The sequence below is a fragment of the Thalassophryne amazonica genome, chromosome 7 (genome assembly GCF_902500255.1).
Source record: "Thalassophryne amazonica chromosome 7, fThaAma1.1, whole genome shotgun sequence".
NCBI classification, from domain to species: Eukaryota; Metazoa; Chordata; class Actinopteri; order Batrachoidiformes; family Batrachoididae; genus Thalassophryne; species Thalassophryne amazonica.
In genome coordinates this window covers 53,554,962-53,577,965 of record NC_047109.1, presented here as the reverse complement: position 1 = coordinate 53,577,965, position 23,004 = coordinate 53,554,962, and the positions used below count along the sequence as shown (strand labels likewise).

Here is a 23,004-nt window from a genome sequence, read left to right as displayed (position 1 = left end):
TACAACTTATTGCCACAATCAAAGTGGTTAATTTTTAATACACAGTTTTATCATTGCACAAACAACTTCTGACAAACAACATCATTTCTAGCACTATTATATTGAAGGCTTACATTATTTTTGTACTACATGTGTTGTGCTAAAAAATTGGTTAGCTGGAAAGTCTTGAAGGAAATATGGATATTTTTCCCCTGTCTGCATATATAGTAATGGTAAATGCCACACTGGCAGAACCATTTATGTACATCAATACACAGATATGCAATTTATTCTTGCAAGACAGAAGGTATGTAGTGCGTGAGTGAATGTGGTGTGCGTGTGTTTAACATGTGTTTCATTTTGCATTAAATGGTGCATTTTGTTTAGTATTTTTAAATGTTACTGTAACACAAACATCGCTTTAGTGCAGCAGATAACTGAAACAATCGTGCAAATGGTGATACAAGCACCAAAGTTGGCACAAATATTCCTTAGACATTACTGTTTTGAAAAAAAACAACTGGCCACTTGAATTTTCAATAGGAGGCCAGGTAGGGGTCAGTTGAAGAATTACACAGGGGTCAAAATTAAAAATGCTCAAATCATTTTGAAAACTACACCACATTATTTGTCTGATCATAAAGATTCCAAAAAGGTATAGTTTGGACTATTTATGACCAAATGATCAGGAGCTATGGGGTAAAAATAGCAAAAATGGTGACAAAGGTCAGTTTCAGTTTGTACAGGGGTCAAAAGTTAAAGTTCCTTCAATTTTGGTAAAAAGTGATGCAAATTATTGGTTGAGCCAATAGGATTAATAAATGGAATAGTTTTGATTGTGTTGAATGTTTGGTATCCAAAGTAAAGGTCAAACAAGGTCAACATCCATTGGATTCTATGACATGTGACATATGGTACCCCATAACATGATAACTAAGCATGATACATGGTCCAAACTATTCCTTTTTAAAACCCTGTTAACTTAACCAATAATTTGCATAATTTTTTTTACCAAAATTGAAGCAACTTTAACTTTTGACCCCTGTACAAACTGAAACTGACCTTTGTCACAATTTTTGCTGTTTTTACCCCATAACTCCTGATCATTCAGTCATAGATCATCCAAACTATACCTTTTTGGACTCTTTACGATCAGACAAATAATGTGGTGTAGTTTTCAAAATGACTTGAGCATTTTCAATTTTGACCCCTGTGTAATTCTTCAATTGACCCCTACCTGGCCTCCTATTGAAAATTCAAGTGGCCAATCATTTTTTTCAAAAGAGTAAAGTTTAAGGAGTATTTGTGCCAACTTTGGTGCTTGTATCACCGTTTGCATGATTTTGCTCTAAATATTCTCTTAGCTGCTGCACTACTTCACTAGTTTTAATTGATCAACTTTTTAAAAACTTTATTTTGCTGTCTTGATTTATACAGAATTTGAGTGTTAATTTCACCAATGTGTTTTTTTTTTTTACAGCATGCACTTTCAAATAAGCCACTGTAAAAGTAACTCACTTTTGATTGGCGTGCACGTGCTGATCTCTCAGTGAAAATTCCAAAATAACGCACAAAAAAGTAAATCTTTCATTTGAAGGCCAGGTTAGAAACTGATTGGCTGCGCGGATTACTGCATAGACAACGCGATTTCACGCCATTTCGTGATGGCATCACGAATAGTAAATTAATCTATTCGTTCGTGATCAGCTTTGGTGCTTTTATTGTGAAGGGCCCCTCCACCTGACACAGCTTTGATTGCACGTTTTGTGGCTTTTTGAGGTGAATTCCCGAGCTGATGGTTGTAAATCTCCTGGTGGTGTGTAACTTTATACAGTCTGTGTCCTGGTCTGGGGAGGGGTCCCCGATCACGACTCCGACCTCTCAGGGACGCGCACGATTCGTTCGGCTCCACTTTTCCAGATGGAGGTGCGTGCGTCGGAGGGCTGTTTGTTTAGACAAGGCCCCGGGCCCCCGGCCTTATCTGCTGCGGCCACTCACGCTGTGATTTCAGACTTTCTTCAGCGTGTATTTTTACGGGCCATTGTTTTGTCGAATGCTTTCTAAAGATACACGCATTTTTGTTTTCCTCCTCCTCATTAGAAACCGAGGCTCTGATTTCTAAAGCAGGCAGGCGCTCCTTCTCCACCCAGACTGTGTCAGACAATCAGACAGCTTCAAACACACACACACACACACACACACACACACACACACACACACACACACACACACACACACACACACACACACACACACACACACACACACACACACACACACACACACACACACAGCTGGATTATTAAATGTTCTTATGTGTTAAGGCCACTACTTTCGAACACTTTTTCATTTTTTTAATGTGGCCCTTTTATATGAAGTCACACATTTACAAGTCATTTTCTTTGTCACATTTTCGTCTGAATAATTTTACAGGCCTCAAAATAAATAAATAAATAAATAAATCATAGTGTATTAAAAAAACTATATATATATATATATATATATATATATATTTCATTTTATTTTATTTATTCATTTTATTTGCATTTAACTTTAAAATTTTGAGTTGGTATAAAAAAATCACAAAAAATACAAGTGCATTTGCTTTTTTTATACCAGCTGTAAATTGTTTTGGATTTGCCAACTAACATGTTAAATATAACGTAAATATTTTTTTCCCTTTAGGAGCCAGTTTATCTGCTGTGTCGAAGTGATTGATGACCTTTATGAATGAAAGTTTGCTTGTCTGATTTGGGGGGGGGGGGGGGGGGGGAGTGCTGAGGTCCTTCGTGTCTGACGTCACGGCCCGTGGAAGAATTTCTGCGCTGGTCACGACGCAGAGGACACGCTGGCCCCGCCCACCTCCGCTGGTTCATAAGGGGGCCGGCCGGCGGGCTGTCTGTGAAAAAACCCACCGAGACACAGACATGTACTGGGACACTGTCATCAAACCCGTGGACAGAAGCTCCAAAATAAAGGTAAGGACTGCACGGGGATCTCGACTTCAACTTTCACCTGGTAAAGACATTTTTTTTCCCTTTATGAGATAAAGATTTCAAAATAAAATATTTACATTTAAAGCTGAGACTGTCATGAGCTGTAGTTTGATTTATTATATGATCAAACTCACTCAAACTCTCACAATTAAATATGTTTCGGTCATTTCTGGCTTTCTGCACCTTTCATAAGAATTACATTGTTGTGCCTGATAGTGCGCGCGCGCGCGCACACACACACACACACACACACACACACATACACATACAGACACACACACAGCCTAAATCATATACTTTGTGTCTACACAGATGGAGGTTTGCCAGAGCGGATATTACGCAGAAGACTTCAGCACACAGGAAGTGCCAGCTGGCTTTGACTTCTCAGCTTTGGGTGAGTTTGATGATCAGGTCGACTGGCTCCATCACAGGAGGTGCTGATGATGCTGCTGCAGGCTGAAGCCAGCCCATCGAGCGGCCCAGACTCTGCCGCTGCTTTATGACTTTTGAATGTTTGTGTGATCTGTTTCCTCTGGATGAGCGTGTCTGAAGGACAGAGGAAAGGTTTTCTGTCTGTCAGGATGAGACCTTGACATCGGGGGGGCTGCGTCAGGATAACGGGGCGCTGATGCCTGTAAAGAGAGTGTGAAGCCGGGTTAAAGACTCTCTCCGTGCTGCACTCCCTCTCTGTCTTCCCTAATCCTTTCCTCCAGACTTCCTCCCTCAACAGATTTAGGACCCCCCCCATCCCTCCATCACTGCTCTGTCACACTCCCTCCGCTGGCGTTTCCTCCTCTCTTCCTCCCCCTCCCTTCCTTGTTTCCTCCCTCTTGCATCCATTGAGCTGAGATTCAGAGGTGGGCTGAGTGGTTGGTGCTGATTCGACAGTAAACAAATTTTCTTGTCTCAGGAAATCTCCCCAGCAATCTTGTAAACTCACGCCATCTTAAAGGTTCTTGCACAAACCCCATGATTAAAGGGGTGGCATCATCACCAGCTGTTAGTATCAAGTGACAAAGTTTTTTATTCGGCACACAGAATATTCAAATAGAAAAAAATGAACAATTACACAAACAAACACAGACAAAACTAGTGAGTCCGAAAGGGTGTGGACTGAAGCAAAGCTTATTAGCGCCCACCCCTGCTAGTACAAGTCCAACAATTCTAATCAGTCATATTTACATAAATACAAATTCACTACTACATGTCGACACACAGACATACACATCAATATACTATTCACTTATAATTATATTTATATAGTACCAGATCACAAGAAAGTCGAATCAAGGCACTTTACGCCAGTAAGGACTGGCGTAAAGTGCCTATCAATAAGTACGATATAGTTGATGTTTTGTGTCAAAACTTCCCATTTTTCCACAGTTCTTTGACATTTTATGTAGGAACGCCTCTACTGTAAACAAAACATAAACTTCATATGGATCGTTTTAGAATCTTGTGCCATACGTCACGGAAGTCTGTATCTTTGCTTCTGTGCTGACGCGGCCACACAAGCATTAGCTCCTTTTCATTTAAAGCAGCAGACACAAATTTATAGTTATTTATTTATTTTTTGCTACAAACGTGTGTTTCTGAGGCATGTGGTCATGTCAGGTCAGGGTGTAGACGCTGGTGCCACATCCACACTATGGATGTGTCCTGGATGGCAACCACACAGGCAGCCACCACCAGTATAATACAACCCTGTTCAGGAGCATACCAAAGTGCTTATGTACATTTAAACATGGCGGCCACCCAGGGCGGCAAACGACAGGTGGCACAATGTCTTAAACATTATTAATGATGATTATGTAGGTTGTCGATTACTTGCCTGTTTAGATCATTGAATAAAAGTGTGTGCTGGGGGGGAGGGGGGTGCTGATGTAAAATTTTGCCTATATCACCATAAATTCCAGGCCTAAGCCAAAGTGTTCAATTGACTTCCTCTCTTCCTGGCAGCACAGCAGGTAGCGTGGTGTATAGGACTTTAACTGCCTGGATTTGATTCCAGATGTGTCCGCTTGAGGCAACCTGTCCGTGTCCTTGGGCAAAACACTTCATCTGCATTGTCTCAGTCCACCCAGCTGTAAATGGGTAAAGGCCTTGGACCAAAATCATCTAGGAGGACTTATAGACCCTCATCCTTATAGACCCTCAGAAACCGGAGCCAAAATCACTCTGATTGTCCTGGTAAACATTATTCCTGGCAGAAATTCTTTTTAAATATGATAAGAGAAAAAAAAAAAAAAATCACTGACGCTACAGAGATGTGAAATTTTCTTGTTGCTGTTAGAAGTTATCCAACACACACTTACAACAGGTGTTTGCAGTCACAAATACCCCATAAACACTAAGGTAGTGATTTCTCAATGCGCACACACACACACACACACACACACACACACACACACACACACACACACACACACACACACACACACACACACACACACACACACACACACACACACACACACACATTTTCAATCCCTTAAGAACCTGCTCCTGTGGCTGTTGCTTTAAATGGAAAGGATCTTCTGCTGGCCACGCCCCCTCATCCTTTAACTAATCCTCTTTTTCTCACTCAGACTGTATGGACGTGTGGCACAGAGGACAGAGCACAACACTGGGCGTGTCTTCCCGTGTGGGGCTGTGGGGGTGTTTAACATGGATTTCTATCCAGGTTTGACTGTAAAAGGGAGATACAGAAAAACAGATTTTGGGTAATACTGCCCTTTCCGGTAATCTGCACACTGTAATCCAGGTGGGGGCTGTTTGGAGGAGAAAAAACAAAAAGCAAAACTATCTTCTTGGTAGTGAATTCATATTTATATTTAAGACTCAGCACCTGAGGAAAAACAGTTCAGCTGTTAGTCTCAACAAAGCAACAAAAAACCACAATACTGAAACATATGAAAACGTTGTGAGAAAAACATAAACTTTGTATGAGTTTTACCACCTCAGTTATCTTTGTCACCCACGTATGTTTGTAGGTTTGATTGCTTGAGTGCTAGCAGGATTATTCTTAGGCTTTTGCCAAACTGAGGAGTGACCACTAATATCAACACTGCTTGTTCAAAATATTTTTAATTAATTTTTATGAAAAGTGCTGGAATGTTCAATCATCCGGAGAAAGAACTCATTATTTCTGGTTAAGATTAGTGGATTTTGTGACGTTTGTTTGTGTCCGTGGTGACTCCAAAGGGGTTTTACAGGTGGGGCTAAGTGAGCGCATGATTGTTTAGTTATGGGGTGACAAAAGTTTGGTAAACATGCAAATGTGTATTTTATAGAAAATTTCAAGTGTCGACCAAAACATACATTACACAACAAAAAGAAGGAACAATAATTGTTTGAAAACCATAACAATCACTTTTTCAATTTCAAATTTGTGAGAAGTTACAGACACAAAACAAAAACAAATAATCAAAAAAACAACAACAAAAAAACAAAAAACAAGAAGTGTACAGATGATAATAAATGCCTTAATCAGGATAGTAGCTTCTCTTCTTTAGGTGGCACTTTCTTTACTTTTCCTAAATGTTGGGCTGTTGTCCATTTCACTTTATCACCAGGTTCTGTCTGAATGGGTGACAAGGAAACAAATTATTTTTATGTTAGCATAAAAAAGCAAGAGGAGCATTGAAAAAAAACCCTTGTTTTTCAGCAGCCTTGTATGTGCTCTCTGAGTACTCCTGTAGTTCACAGTTTACTCAAATCTGAAACTCTGGCTTTGCCATGAGCACCCACTGCCAAATAATACTAGTTTGTTTTTCATACCACACAGAATGTACAATTAAGGGAACTCTGCCAAGGTCCAAAATGACCCTGTTCTTTCCTGCTTCTGACCTTTCATTTAAAAAAAAAAGCAGGTAGGGGTCTATTCAGGGACCACCTTTTCATTAAATTAGTTAAAAATTTGTTCTGTAATTGTGTAACAAAAAATGGAAGTGAAAATATGAGAGAGGGCCCAGGAAATCAATCAAAAACGTACTCAACCTTAACTTTGTTAGTGTTTTGGGGCAAAACAATGAATCCCCAACCCGCTCAACTTCAGTGACTCCAAAAAAAGCAGCAATGTGGGAAAAGATGAAAAAAAAGTTTCACGGTCCTTTTTTTTCATGATCCCGTTACAAATGAGTCACATTTTGTGACACCCCCCCGTCACCCTGCATTTCTTGATACCATCATGAAATGAAGTCGTGACGTTACAAAAAATGTGGCACACTTTGTGACAGTATCACTATGTAATAGATTAATTCATATTTCGTGATGCCATCACGAGCTGGCGTGAGCTCGGGTTGCAGCCCTCTGGTCTGTCTCTGCCTTGCTTTGTTTGTGTCCGGATGTTCGGAGGACAGCGTCGCTGACTGAAACGTGTTTGTGTGTTGATTAAGGTCAGCGTTAGGGCTAGGGTTAGTATTAGAATGTGTTACCATGTTTTACTTTCTTTCACTCAGATGAGCTGTCATCTTGTTATCTGCGGTGTTATAACTGCCTCCCAGTGAAAAATACTTGGGATATGTTTGAATTCTGCACAAAAGACACATGAATATATTACAGATTTTGTGCACTTCTTTTACTGATATATTTTCCCAGAGAATAGGTTTGTAAAAAGCAGTTCAGCTAATCAGCTAACAGGTTAGCTGATTATGGTAGCTTTTCATTGAACTTTAAACCATTGGCAGACCAATAAGCTTCCACTAAATTTAGTTCTGCTAATTTTTAGTCAGCTAACTTTTTTAAAAATAAAGTTTATGAAATGTTCAGAAATGTTTATAAACCCTAAAATCATACATAATCCAATAAGTGGAACTGACAACTCACACAAATGCAACACAAAGATGGAGAAGCAAGAAGACAAGCTAGAGAAAACACATTAATTATATTATAAAAAATTATTTTCCATATGCATTTTTATTTCTTGCGATTTCTTATTTCATACTTTCTGTGCTGTGAATAAACAATTTTGAATGTAAACTATGGAATTAAACATGGAATTATGTACATCATCTGATTTTGGTATGCTAAACCTTTTTGGAAACCTCCATGTTTGTGTTACAACATGTTAAAATTTCAGCTCTTTAGTTCTGTTTTTACAGGTTTTAGAGACAAAAACAAAACAAACAAAACAAAACAAGCTAAAGCTGTGTTCATATAATAAAAATGAGAAGTTAGCGGTAGCTTCAGCTAAATGTTTAGCAGTTTATTGGTTTAGCTTCGTCACTGTGACTTATCAGTTAGCCGATTAGCAGTTATCAAAGCTAACATTTAGGTTAGCTGTGCCCTCACTTGCTGATTGTGTGTCTGTGGTGTGTCTAACCTCCAGACTATCCTGGTGAAGACCTGTCTTTTCTGTTAGACAGTAAAACAGGCGCACAGCAGCAGTACTCTGTGGAAAACAGCTACGCTGAGCAACCAAAAGCCTCTCAACTCTATGACGCAAAAGGTGAGCCCTGAAATTACAAAATTCTCTTCTGTATAATCACCCCGTGTCTGTGCGTCTGACGTCTATCTCACAACTGATCTCAGTCAGCTCCAGTGACAGTGGACTCTTCAACCTGGACTCCTTCCAGGACTTCAACTGGTGGACCTCGTATCCACACGGTAAGACATGTCAGGCTCTGGCTACTACATCACACATTTTAAATTGCTTGTGATAACAGCTTTCTTTGTGATGAGCAGATGGAATGACAGTGGACCAGTCACAGAAGGGCTACCAGGAGGCTCCACAGACATTCCAGAGCCTGGTGCACCAAAACGGACACTTCAGCCCAGCCGTGGAGGGCAACAACAGCTCCTTCCTTACCGGAAAAGCAGGAAACACATCACAGAGTAAGCCGCTTCCCCTCACAGATATTAATAGAGGCTTCTTCCTAGTGGTCTTATGTTGGCAACTCTGTTGTGTGTGCCAGGAGAGTGTGATCAGAACTACCCCCGTCCCTCTGCTGAGCTGTACGACTCTGAAGGCCAGAGGCAGTCATCATCCTTCTGGCCTGAATACCATTCTCCCAGCTTCACTGCTCCACTACGCCCGCCTACAGCATCCTGCTCCTCAAATCCTGTTCTTCGGTCAGAGCAGTACTGCCACCGTGTGCCCAAACGCAAAAACACACACCCGCAGAGGCCGGACAGGGAAGGCCACATTACTGGAATGTCTGCTTATCCAGGTTAGGATGATCAAAACCCTCACACTGACTTCTACAGCGTCAAATATGCACACTTTATGAAAAGTAACAAATAAAATACAAGTGTTTTTGTTGTTTTATAATACAACAACAATATTATTATTCATTTTCTATACACGCTTACTCCAATCAAGGGTTGGGGGGGGGGGGGGGGGTTGCACTCTGGACAGGACACCAGTGTATCAGAGGGCCACATGTAGACAGACAAACACACTCACACACACCTACGGCCAGTTTAAAGGTTCCAATCCACCTAACCTGCATGTGTTCGGATGTGTGAGGAAGCCGGAGCACCGGGGAGGGGGGGGGGGGCACGCAGACACGGGGAGAACATGCAAACTCCACACAGAAAGGACCAGGTGTGAAGTGAAGCTTGTATTTGTTCTGGCTGTTCTTCTGGGACCACTTATGGATGTGGCCAAAATCTGCTGTGACAAGAATCACACCTGTCATGTTTATGTTACACAAATATATCAGATCTGTGAAGGCAAAAAAACAAAAAACAAAAAAACAAATCTGGAGATTAAATTACATTGTGAATGTTGCCAAACAGACCGTGGTGAACATAAAACCTTTGACGTTGAGGTTGTTTGCAGTTATTACCCAGTAATAAAAATGGATTATACATTATTGCCTTTTGGAATCGGATTAATCACTGTTTGCTTCCGTTCTTTCAGGTTCTGGCCCGATCCAGTTGTGGCAGTTCTTACTGGAGCTGCTCCTAGACTCAGCCTGTCGTACCTTCATCTCTTGGACAGGAGACGGCTGGGAGTTTAAGATGTCTGACCCCACAGAGGTAAGCATCACTGCTTTCCATTGTCACACCTACAGTCCGGCTGAGTTCATCTCTGAGTGATTTCGTTCTGTGAGCAGGTGGCCAAGCGCTGGGGCCAGTGCAAGAACAAACCCAAGATGAACTACGAGAAGCTGAGTCGTGGACTGAGATACTACTACCATAAGAACATCATCCACAAGACTGCAGGCAAACGCTATGTGTACCGCTTTGTGTGTGACATGCAGAACATGCTGGGAAAGACGGCACAGGAAGTCCTGGCCAGTCTGAACATTCTGCCCACGAACACGGAATCATGGCAGGGTCCGGCGGTGACTTCGGAGCACAGCAGTGAAACATGGCTGTCACAGTAGAGAGGGTGCCACACCTGAGGCCTGAGCATAGTGCAGCTAGCACGTCTTTATTGTTTTATCTGCAGGCAGGGGTGCCCGAATCCTTTTCTTAGAAGGGCCACAAATTAGTCTGGATGGAGGGCCACAAATAAATTTTAATGTTACCTCAAACTACATTGCATATATCATTTGAAGCATTTTCTATACCCACTGACTACATTCAAGGGTCACGGTGGGGCTGGAGACAGTCCCAGCAGATATAGTGTGAGAGGCAGGGTACACCATGTTGTCAGTCTGTCACAGATTAACACTTGAACTATACAACTAAATTCCTGTATAAAAAAAGACTTCTCTGTAATCTCCTTGCAGTATTTTTCTACATGTAAAATTGTGGTCAGATATGGAACTGCAGCAAGCCTCACAAAACTACCCTTCGGGCAAAATACCTCTTTTGCTGTAAAGGTCATGCTGGGCAACGTGATAAAACAAAAGGAATTGAGGTTGGGCCAAAAGGGTCCCAAATTGGACGGCCCTCAGCTCAAGGCTAATTTAAACAACTTTTAAGCACTATAACTTTTTTTTTTCATCTGGAGGTGTATTTCTGTTCATTTGTCTTTTAACAAGGAATCAACTGTAAATAGTGTTTATACGATCAGTGTAGTTTTGTGCATTCATATTATTTTTTTTAAACTAGAGAACTCATATCTACCTCTGCTGGTAATCAAAGGAATTAAAAATGGCAGATTTTCAGGCACTTGCTGCTAAAGTTTCAGCCAAAGTGATGACTGTTTGATGTAAATAATGTGTATGTGTTTTTTTTTAATGTTACTCCACACGGTGTAAATAGGACACATGCCCTTGAGTTTTCATGTTATTCTGTTATGCCATTAAACAAACAAATAAACACTACATATTTGGGTATAAATCAGGAGGAAAATAATATTTCTAGGTCACTGGTTCACTGGTTGTGATTAGCAATACCTTGCCTTAATAGGACTCTCCAAACTTTCATTTTGGAAAAATAAAGTGTGTTTAGCTTGAATGTCTTTTAAAAATGTGTGCAACATATATATTGACATTTTTAACTTGTACAAAATGTATTACATGCATATTTCTGTTGAATAAATAGTGAGTTGAGTTGACAGCAACAACTGTTGGCTGTTGTTTCACCAGTCACAGTTTTATGGTAGAGAGACAAAACAAACAACTTTGCTTCAACGGAAACATGAAATCTTGACTTGAGTGTGTCTCCTTCTGACAAATGATAAATCACTATACACTGGACAGGTTATTAAAGCAAGACAGGGCTAAGAGGCGCAAAGAGACAACCATTAGTCACAGATTGTATAAGTGTATTATATTTATAAGACAATTAAATAGGTCCTTGTAATTTGATTGATGTAATGTATGTCATGTGGGTGGCAGTGATTATTTGTCCTGTTGTATAGAAAAATAGTCCACTGTATGATTTACATCATTGTTCATGCAATTTGGTTCCTTTTGCTGTTTAGCTGGGTTGCATATCTTTAGCTCAGTTGAATGGCTCCGCTACTTTTTTCATCAAGATGCGTCTTTATAAGACGAAGCTACAGCATGACATCTCACTACTTTTTCACCTGTCTAATCTTAAGTACAGTATCAAATGAGAATTTATTTAGGTGTCATGTAAAACAAATAATGTTTTCCATTCATGCAATACCTTGTTCAAAAGAACATTCCATCTTTCAACTTATGCAAATATTCTTACCAATGCACTTCATAAACATGCATTATTTGTATACTGTATAAGAGATGAGGTTCATTATTTAACGTGGGTAGCCAGTGAAAGCATTTTATCAGCAGCTTATTTCCAGAAGGGCCCACGGCATGTGTCTCTCATTCCTCCCACATTTGTCCAAGGTGTCAGTTGGGAGCTTGGCAGCATTCGGGAAGCGAACCAGGATTGGCGACATCCTACGTGTAAACCATTACGGCACCACCCAGGGGCTCCACCAGGGATTTTGGGCACCATGAAAATAAATCCTACTGGGCCAGCAAATCAGTATTATAATTGTCACTGCCAATCATGGGCCCCTACAATCCTTCTCCATATTCTCCCCTTTTCAGCACCCCTAGCATCACCTCCTTAAAAATGAATGAATAAATAATGACACATGATGTAACATAATCATTGTGATGCCAACATCGAAGCTTAAATCCTCTAAGCCCATTTCTAATGTTGATGGTTAGATCAACATGTCAAAATGCAGGTTCCCACGTGACACGTCTTCACTGCAGTCTACGGACTTAAAGTATGCTTATTTGTCTCAAGGTATCTGGCAACATGGACCCGAGCTCGTCAAACGCAGCGTGACACGCCTCCTGACTCAACCGTTTCTGGGAGGTTCCGATAAAATCAGAAATGGCACCTAAAAGCATTAAGATGTGTCTGCTGGACACTCTGGAGGACCTCAGCCAGGACCAGTTTGCAAAGTTTTGCCACCAGCTGCTGGACCGCAGAGAGGAGCCTCGGGTCAAACGGAACAAGGTGGAGGGAAAAAACCGTTTAGAGGTCACAGACGTCCTGGTGTCCACTTTCACCGAACGCGGAGCTGTTCCGGTGGTTTACGAGCTCCTCAAAGACATTGACTGCAACGAGGCGGCGGAGACACTCGGTGAGAGAAACATATCCATTGAAGTCACTCAGGATTTACAGACACATTATAATGTCCGTGAACTCATCACAAGTAATTACCACTACAAGCAACTGAATCGGACAGAAGTACTTAGAATACATTTGTAATTATAACAGTATATGAGGAATTATCATTCATAAACAAATAATACTTAGTAATTACGATGGTAGACCTGTGAACATGCTACTCGTTGTCCAGCACACTACATAACTACCTTCGGTCCTGGATGGCAACCACCTAGGTCCCCAGCTCCCAAAAGTAACCATCTATCTGCTGGAGCCATGTGAAGAATAGGCCTCCCCTTGACCTTCTCCATCCTCCAGGGTCCTCAACATTGTGGCACTTGCATGCTGGATTATGCCACAAGGCCAAGTGTTGAAGCTGATGGTCCCACACAATGCAGTGATATTTATCTGAATCTCTATAAGTGACCTTTTGTGTGGCCCAAAGTCATTCCAGCAGTACCCAAGGATCCTCCAGAGAGACCTGGTTTCAAAGACATCCAGGAATCGCCTTTGGTCAATGGTTAACATTCAAGTTTCACAATCACACAATAAGACAAGAAGCACCAGGACCCAAAAGACTTGGACTTTCTTTTGCAATGATACCAGCATCACCAAACATGTCTTGTGACACCATGAGCTGTTCCCAGGCATATCTTGATCTTGAAGGCCAAGGATCCAGAGACATGAATGCTACTGTAGACATAAGTGATTGTCTCTACAAGTTCAACACATTGACTCCTTACAGATACACTTCTGATGGCCAAGTCCGAGAAGTCATTAAAAGTCCTGATCCGCAAGGGTGGTGCAGGGCTGCTGGAGTTGGTAGATGAGCTGAGATGGTTCTAGTCCAAGTCCCACTGCACTGCAAGGTGTAGTTGAAGATGATCTTGATCCAGGACAATTGCAAACCAAGACATTCACTTCTTACTCAGCTTCTCAAGTTCTGGAATTAGGGTAAACATTGATTCTGCATAGATCAAAGTATCATCCACAAAGTCAAGATGAGTAAACCTTTCCTCACCAAGAAGTTAATCTGAACGAATGTTCTCTTCACACCTCTACCAAACATCTGGTCCATGCAAGCACTGAACAGTGTAGGAGCCAGAACACATCCCTGATGAATGCCAGATTTCGCTGGGAACAATTCAAAAATTCTACCCCCGCTCTGCACAGTTCTCATGGCACCTTGTACAGTATATTCTAGCTACGATGTCCAGCTTCATTTTTTTAAACCCAAACAAACAAAAAATTGCAAAAGCAACTTAGTTTAATCAGTATGCGATTGAAAAACTTTGTCCAGATATTTTTAAAGTGATCAGGATGAAATTGGTGATTATTTGCTTATTATTATTATTATTATTATTATTATTATTATTTGCTTAAACATACACTACAGCAAAACTGTTGTTCAGCTTTCTCTTTTTTTTTTGTCCTGATCTGCTGTACAGCCCATTTCCTGGTAGTTACGCAATACTAGACCTGTTGTACTATGTGGACAATAAAACAAAACAACTAACTGCTCTCTGTACTTGTGTGCTGAAGAATGACAACAAGCAATCTTGAAACTCGAAACTCTTGGCCATCATAATTATTTTATTGTAGGCCTGCAGATACACCAGAACACCACAATCCAGCATTAAGCTGTATGAACACTCAGTGCTTTATCTTCACTTGTCAAACTGTCATTTTTTACATGACAAAACGAAATGAAATTTTCTGTGAGGGACAGCCGCGCCCTGATAGAAGTGTAACCTGAACTAGGAACCTGAACGAGTTTAATGTTTCCATTTCTTCCTATTTTTCAGCTGCAGCGATAAGTGGAAGATTTTAGACATCTGGTTATGACAGTGAGTTGATGTCAATTTTTTGATCATATCACAAAAACACCCATATACTTTGATGAATGCATGCAGTTTTTAGAAGTATGTATAGTATCTTAGCTGTAAAGATTTATTTAATTTTACCTTTTTGTTGTGCCATCTTAACCCATGACAGTGGATGAAAAGGTACAGATTAACATCCTGTACACGAGGTCTGTTAGAAAAGTATCCGACCTTTTTATTTTTTTCAAAAACCTGATGGATTTGAATCACGTGTGCTTGCATGAGCAAACCTTGAACCTTCGTGCGCATGTGTGAGTTTTTTCACGCCTGTTGGTTGCGTCATTTGCTTGTAAGCAGCCTTTGTGTGAGAATGGGTGTAGTCTCTCGTCGTTTTTTCTTTGCAAGGAAAATGGTGGAACGACTGGAGCAGCGCAACTGCATCAAATTTTGCCAGAAACTGGGCGACAGCCAGGTGGAAACCATTCGGATTATTCAGACTGTGTTCAGTGACGATCCTATGGGCATCACACAGATTAAGGAGCGGTACTGTTATGTGTCGGACGCAGCTCGGAGAACCGACCAGCGTTTGAAGGACCCAGTATAAAATAAGCAGAGCACGGTACAAAGGCTAACTGAATTTAATACATAACAGTGATAATAACAAAAGGTGCGGCCTGGCGTGGTGCGCTCCCAGCAGCGCTAACGGTCCGGAGCCAGAAGCTGTTTCGGACCCAAGGACCCCGCCGACACCCCCCAGGTGGCCGCAACAACCGAGTCTGTGAAAGAAGGAACCATTATGTGAGTCCACACTCTACACACAGAACACTTAAAGGTGTACAAACAGCAAACACTTCCTGGCTTGATTACTGATCAGCTTCCCAACCTGCAGGCATGGAACATCCAGTTCACAAAACTCCACTGCAGTGGAAGCTGATACATGACTAACAAACAGCTCAATACAATAAGGTGTGAGGGACACCACATTTACTGACTGTATAACTGTTAGTCACAAAATCTAACGTACCTCAGGAAGTGTGCTGACGAGCGTGAAACCTCACCCCCTCCTCTTTCACAGACTGTGCATCAAACCTGGACGTTCTCTGCATCCGCTGCTGATGAGATGGCTCCCGAGACGACAGTCTCACCCGTCTGGTCACAAGGTCAAGTCTCTGGCAAATACACACTGTGCACTCCAGTCTTAAATGCCAACATGTTCCAATCCATCCAGATGCACCACAGCTGTGAGTCCTGACGAGTCGCAGGTGATCAGGGTGAGGTCCTGACAGCCTCAGCAACACAACCACTCAGTCCCAAACGCAAGCCACCTGGGAGGAAAACCAAAAAACAGAAACAAACCGGCAGCCAGGCCCCCCCAGCCATATAACACGGTACAACCCGTTTAAAGATGTCTGCACAACGGTGGAGAGTGCGCCGTGCTCCGGGTGGCATCAACATGCTGAAATGACTAGATCATTTCCAAAGTGAACGCTGTGGTGATGTGGGACCGTCGTGTGACTATCTGAGAAATTGCGGAAGAGGTGGACATCAGCACTTTTTCGGCACATTCCACTGTGACAGAAGATTTGGCCATGAAAAGAGTTGCAGCAAAATTCATCGGCACGAAACTGCTGACGCAGCAAAAGAAGCTCCGTGTTGAAGTCTCACAGGACATGCTGTGACATGCCCACCTCTTCCACCATTTCTCGGATAGTCACACGACCGAAAAGCCATCAAAAGCTGTCTGAATCTTCCGAATGGTGGAAGAGGTGGGCATGTCACAACGTGTCCTGTGAGAATTCAACACGGTGGCGCTTTTGCTCCGTCAGCAGCGGCATGAATTTAGCTGCAACTCTTTTCATGGCCAAATCTTCTGTCACAGTGGAATGTGCCGAAAAAGTGCTGATGTCAATTTCTTCCGCAGTTTCTCAGATAGTCACACGACGGTCCCGCATCACCACAGCGTTTACTTTGGAATGATCTGGTCATTTCAGCATGTTGATGGCCGACCGGAGCGCGGCTCGCTCTCCACCGTTGTGATTGGCCCCATCCAACAAGCCGTAGGAAGCTGCAACAGTTCCTCGGCTTCGCTAATTTCTATAGGAGGTTCATTAAGGGCTACGGTCAGGTAGTTAGCCCCCTGACAGCCCTGACCTCTCCAAAAGTCCCCTTCACCTGGTCAGATCGGTGCGAAGCCGCGTTCAAGGAGTTGAAACGACGGTTCTCTACTGCGCCAGTTTTGGTGCAGCCCGACCCTAGCCGCCAGTTCATGGTTGAAGTGGACGCCTCTGACTCAGGGATAGGAGCCGTGCTGTCCCAGGGCGGAGAGACTGATAAGGTTCTTCACCCTTGTGCCTACTTTTCACGCAGGTTGACCCCAGCTGAACGGAACTATGACGTCGGCAATCGAGAACTCCTTGCGGTGAAAGAGGCTCTTGAGGAGTGGAGACACCTGTTGGAGGGAGCGTCTGTGCCATTCACGGTTTTCACTGACCATCGGAACCTGGAGTATATCAGGACCGCCAAGCGGCTGAACCCCAGGCAAGCCCGCTGGTCACTGTTCTTCGGGCGTTTTGACTTCCGGATCACCTATCGCCCCGGGACCAAGAACCAGAGGTCGGATGCCTTGTCCCAGGTACACGAAGAGGAGGTCAAAACCGCCAGAAGAGGAGGTACTGCTGGCCCACCACCAGATGGCACCCTGCCTGAAGTGCGGGCTTCAGGCACGAGAGGGCGCTGCCGCCACGGACACAGCCGGGAGTGACAGCTGTTACTCATTACTGCCTGACAGCTGTCACTCATTCTTCATCATCTCACTCCATAAAACCCAGACGTCATCTCCACCTCATCGCCGAGATATCATACTTCATTGAAGGTAATATCCTCAGCCGTTTTGTGTTACAATATATCTGTATATTGTGAGTGTTTGCAGGAGTACCGGTTCCTCTTTCTGTGGAAGCTGAGTGAGTGCAGGACGGCACTCTTTTCCCCTGAGGAATCACTGCGGTACTCATCACATATTGAGTGAGAGGTGGAGGTGGCATTCCCACCGTTGTTGTTACTGGGTGTACACACACCCACACTTGACTGTCTTTGTTCTCGCCAGCAGTACCAGATCCGACAGTCGGGGACGGTGATCACCTGGGAATTCGGGACTTGGCGGCTCCAGTATTCACCAGGTTCGGTGGTGGCGGAAATCGTGTGGTTCCGGCTCTTCTCAGGACAGACGTCTTCTATCCTCGAGCCTGCCCACACGTCACCTTTGTAATTTGACTGTAATTATATTCTGAGATTGTCTGTATATTCGTTGTGCACATTTCACAACATTAAATTGTTACTTTTTGGCTCATCTATTGACCGTTCTTTTGCGCCCCCTGTTGTGGGTCCGTGTCACTACACTGTCACAACAGGATATCTCGGCCAGCGTCATGGACTCCGAGGGGCGTCACCCGGCTGTTGAACGACCAATGGGAGAGCAGGGAGCGCAGGCGTCTGCAGGAGGTGTGATTGGTGAGCTGCAGCACATTCTCACCGCCTTTACGGCTCGGTTGGATCAAATGACTGAGCACAACATCCTCCTGAACCGCAGGGTGGAGGCTCTCTCCGCACAGATGGCGGCGAGCGCTCAGCGCGCTGCTGCAGCTCGTCCTCCTGTCGACCCTGTGCAGGATATGAACGTTCCAGTGGTGGTTCAACAACCCCTCCCACCGTCCCCTGAAGCATACATAAGCCCTCCTGAGCCGTACGGAGGTTGTGTGGAGACGTGCGTGGACTTTCTTATGCAGTGTTCGCTCGTCTTTGCACAACGTCCCGTCATGTACGCGTCAGATGCTAGTAAAATAGCTTATGTGATTGCTCTGCTTCGGGGTAAGGCACGCGCCTGGGCTACGGCGCTCTGGGAACAGAACTCACGGTTGTTACCAGCATACACTGGGTTTGTGGGGGAGTTCAGAACAGTGTTTGATCACCCTAACAGAGGAGAGACCGCTTCAACTGTGCTGCTGTCAATGAGACAGGGACGCGAGAGCGCAGCCGCTTATGCAGTCAACTTCCGCATCGCGGCTGCGAGGTCTGGCTGGAATAACGTTGCGCTCCGCGCCGCCTTCATAAACGGACTGTCGTTGGTTCTGAAGGAGCAGCTGGTAGCTAAGGAGGAACCGCAGGATTTAGATGGGCTTATCGATCTCGTTATACGGTTAGACAATCGGTTGGAGGAACGCCGTCGGGAGCGAGGCGAAGGACGTGACCGGATACGCGCCGCCCCTCTCCCTTCCGGGTTCGAAAAAGGGGCCGCCCTCCCCACGCTCCACAGCCGCAGCGCTTTGTGGGGCAACAGCTCCCCCTGCTGACGTTGTTAGGGAAACGCACAGGGCCAAAATGAGGAGGCTGATCCGCAGGGAGTGTTTTCTCTGCAGCTCAAAGGAGCACATACAGAAAAACTGCCCCAAACGGCCAAAACGACAACACTCGCCCTTAGAGACTGGGCTAAGGGGGGGTCAAAACATTCAAGTCAGACACACACAGATTGCCACACGACTCCCAGTCACAATCCTGAGCGGGGATTTAACCCTTCAAGCCCCAGCACTGGTGAACACGGGGTCAGAAGGGAATCTGCTAGACAGCAGATGGGCAAGGGAGGTAGGGCTCCCTCTGGTGGCGCTTCCTTCGCCATTGCAGGTGCGGGCACTAGATGGCACCCTCCTCCCTTTACTCACACACAAGACACAACCAGTAACTCTGGTGGTGTCTGGAAACCATCGGGAGGAGATTGAGTTTTTTGTAACTCCTTCTACCTCCCGCGTGATTTTGGGCATCCCATGGATGTTGAAGCACAATCCCCGGATTGATTGGCCGTCTGGGGTGGTGGTTCAGTGGAGCGAAACCTGCCATCGGGTGTGTTTAGGATCCTCGGTTCCTCCCGGTTTACAGGCTAAGGAGGAGGTCAAAGTCCCTCCCAATCTGACGGCAGTGCCGGTTGAGTACCACGATCTTGCTGACGTCTTCAGCAAGGATCTGGCACTCACCCTTCCCCCGCACCGTCCGTACGATTGTGCCATTGATTTGGTTCCAGGCGCTGAGTTCCCGTCCAGCAGGCTGTACAGCCTCTCACGACCTGAGCGCGAATCAATGGAGACCTACATCCAGGACTCATTAGCTGCCGGGCTGATCCGGAACTCCACCTCCCCGATGGGGGCAGGTTTCTTCTTTGTGGGCAAGAAAGATGGCGGACTCCGTCCATGTATTGATTACAGGGGGCTGAATGAGATTACGGTTCGCAATCGATACCTGTTGCCATTGTTGGATTCCGTGTTCACCCCCCTGCATGGAGCCAAAATCTTTACTAAGCTGGATCTTAGAAATGCGTATCACCTGGTTCGGATCCGGAAGGGAGACGAATGGAAGACGGCATTTAACACCCCGTTAGGTCACTTTGAGTACCTGGTCATGCCGTTCGGCCTCACCAACGCCCCCGGGACGTTCCAAGCCTTGGTTAACGACGTCTTGCGGGACTTCCTGCACCGATTCGTCTTCGTATATCTGGACGATATTCTCATCTTTTCTCCGGATCCTGAGACCCATGTCCGGCATGTACGTCAGGTCCTGCAGCGGTTGTTAGAGAACCGACTGTTTGTGAAGGGCGAGAAGTGCGAGTTTCACCGCACGTCTTTGTCCTTCCTGGGGTTTATCATCTCCTCTAACGCCGTCGCCCCTGATCCGGCCAAGGTTGCGGCGGTGAGAGATTGGCCCCAACCAACAAGCCGTAGGAAGCTGCAACAGTTCCTCGGCTTCGCTAATTTCTATAGGAGGTTCATTAAGGGCTACAGTCAGGTAGTTAGCCCCCTGACCTCTCCAAAAGTCCCCTTCACCTGGTCGGATCGGTGCGAAGCCGCGTTCAAGGAGTTGAAACGACGGTTCTCTACTGCGCCAGTTTTGGTGCAGCCCGACCCTAGCCGCCAGTTCATGGTTGAAGTGGACGCCTCTGACTCAGGGATAGGAGCCGTGCTGTCCCAGAGCGGAGAGACTGATAAGGTTCTTCACCCGTGTGCCTACTTTTCACGCAGGTTGACCCCGGCTGAACGGAACGATGACGTCGGCAATCGAGAACTCCTTGCGGTGAAAGAGGCTCTTGAGGAGTGGAGACACCTGTTGGAGGGAGCGTCTGTGCCATTCACGGTTTTCACTGACCATCGGAACCTGGAGTATATCAGGACCGCCAAGGGGCTGAACCCCAGGCAAGCCCGCTGGTCACTGTTCTTTGGGCGTTTTGACTTCCGGATCACCTATCGCCCCGGGACCAAGAACCAGAGGTCGGATGCCTTGTCCCGGGTACACGAAGAGGAGGTCAAAACCGCCAGAAGAGGAGGTACTGCTGGCCCACCACCAGAGGGCACCCTGCCTGAAGTGCGGGCTTCAGGCACGAGAGGGCGCTGCCGCCACGGACACAGCCGGGAGTGACAGCTGTTACTCATTACTGCCTGACAGCTGTCACTCATTCTTCATCATCTCACTCCATAAAACCCAGACGTCATCTCCACCTCATCGCCGAGATATCGTACTTCATTGAAGGTAATATCCTCAGCCGTTTTGTGTTACAATATATCTGTATATTGTGAGTGTTTGCAGGAGTACCGGTTCCTCTTTCTGTGGAAGCTGAGTGAGTGCAGGACGGCACTCTTTTCCCCTGAGGAATCACTGCGGTACTCATCACATATTGAGTGAGAGGTGGAGGTGGCATTCCCACCATTGTTGTTAATGGGTGTACACACACCCACACTTGACTGTCTTTGTTCTCGCCAGCAGTACCAGATCCGACAGTCGGGGACGGTGATCACCTGGGAATTCGGGACTTGGCGGCTCCAGTATTCACCAGGTTCGGTGGTGGCGGAAATCGTGTGGTTCCGGCTCTTCTCAGGACAGACGTCTTCTATCCTCGAGCCTGCCCACACGTCACCTTTGTAATTTGACTGTAATTATATTCTGAGATTGTCTGTATATTCGTTGTGCACATTTCACAACATTAAATTGTTACTTTTTGGCTCATCTATTGACCGTTCATTTGCGCCCCCTGTTGTGGGTCCGTGTCACTACACTGTCACAACATGTCGCCCAGTTTCTGGCAAAATTTGAGGCAGTCGCGCTGCTCCAGTCGTTCCGCCATTTCCTTGCAAAGAAAAAACGACGAGAGACTACACCCATCCTCACACAAAGGTTGCTTACAAGCAAATGACACAGCTGACAGGTGTGAAAAAACTCACTCATGCGCACGAAGGTTCAAGGTTGGCTCATGCAAGCACATGTGATTCAAATCCATCAGGTTTTTGAAAAAATAAAAGGTTGGATACTTTTCTAACAGACCTCGTATGAGTAAACTTGGGATAATAGTACTCAGCCATTTGAATTTCAATCACATATCCTTTAAAATATTGTGCTTTGTTAGTTTCACAGCGGCTTGTTAAACTGATGAATACGTATGATCAGAGTATGTTATTTTCTCACAAATGTCCAGAAGAAACATTTTTGAGGTAGGTACATGCTAGCTAGTCAAGCTAGCTGCCCTTAAAGACACAGCGCCTTGCTGATTAGCTTGTTGGGCCCTGTAAAATAATTTAAGTACTGGAAGATTTTTCTTCCCAAATTTATCTTACAGCTGACTACAAATTATTAAGCTTTTTGAAACAGGTTGTACACTAGTAAAAACTGAACACACACCATCACTAGTCACCTCAGTTTTGGAAAAGCCTTTTGCTACCTCACAGTTGAGCATCATCAGCATGGCACGTGACTGGACATCAGTTCACGTTTACAGGTCGAAGGGGAAAGTTGGGTGCTACACCATTCAGATATTGTTTAGCTCCTTTACATGGGGTTACTTTACTCACACGGAGTGTTCATGATGACTAATAGAATTACTTGATTTTTAGAGTCAGATTTCATTATTTTGCATGAAAAAACGGCCTCTTTATTGTCCTTTAGGCAGTATTTTCAATATTAGACTTCATACAGTCATTCTTCTCTTCCTTAAAGCTGTACGGCCTTTCAAAATTCACAAATATAACCAAATTTAGTTTCTATCGAAATCCAAACATTAATAATTTACTTGATTTTTCTAACGTTGCAAAATTACAGCTCATTTTAATAAAAAAAACATATTTACCTTTGGGGAACTGCCATGGAGTCCTTTACTTCTACCACTACTGTGCAGACGGACTGCAGGA

The 23,004-nt window shown here is 44.4% G+C and overlaps 2 protein-coding genes across 3 annotated transcripts in view; both read left to right on the top strand.

Annotated features, from left to right (window-relative positions):
- The first annotated feature begins 2,882 nt into the window (after positions 1-2,882).
- Positions 2,883-11,423, top strand: etsrp (ETS1-related protein). 2 transcript variants are annotated; one of them, XM_034174183.1, is made up of 8 exons: positions 2,883-2,957; positions 3,288-3,369; positions 8,338-8,424; positions 8,508-8,582; positions 8,661-8,810; positions 8,891-9,145; positions 9,841-9,959; positions 10,037-11,423. In XM_034174183.1, the coding sequence occupies exons 1-8, from the start codon at positions 2,907-2,909 to the stop codon at positions 10,307-10,309; spliced, it is 1,092 nt and encodes a 363-aa protein (XP_034030074.1). In that variant the 5' UTR covers positions 2,883-2,906; the 3' UTR covers positions 10,310-11,423. The 2 variants fall into 2 exon arrangements, with proteins under 2 accessions (XP_034030074.1, XP_034030073.1); XM_034174182.1 differs by having other exon boundaries at positions 8,305-8,424.
- Positions 11,424-12,665: 1,242 nt separating this feature from the next.
- The window catches only part of pycard (PYD and CARD domain containing), a 76,288-nt gene continuing 65,949 nt past the window's right edge, over positions 12,666-23,004 (top strand). Inside the window, exon 1 of the mRNA XM_034174181.1 lies at positions 12,666-12,942. Coding sequence (XP_034030072.1) covers positions 12,690-12,942 — 253 coding nt within the window. The 5' untranslated portion in view covers positions 12,666-12,689. The remainder of the gene's footprint in view (positions 12,943-23,004) is intronic.

Bases quoted from the DNA above. Each gene is read 5' to 3' on its own strand.
- etsrp (XM_034174182.1), top strand. From the start codon at position 2,907: ATGTACTGGGACACTGTCATCAAACCCGTGGACAGAAGCTCCAAAATA. The intron at 8,811-8,890 runs GTAAGCCGCTTC...TGTGTGTGCCAG, and splicing joins AGCAGGAAACACATCACAGA to GAGAGTGTGATCAGAACTAC. The intron at 9,146-9,840 runs GTTAGGATGATC...CCGTTCTTTCAG, and splicing joins TGGAATGTCTGCTTATCCAG to GTTCTGGCCCGATCCAGTTG.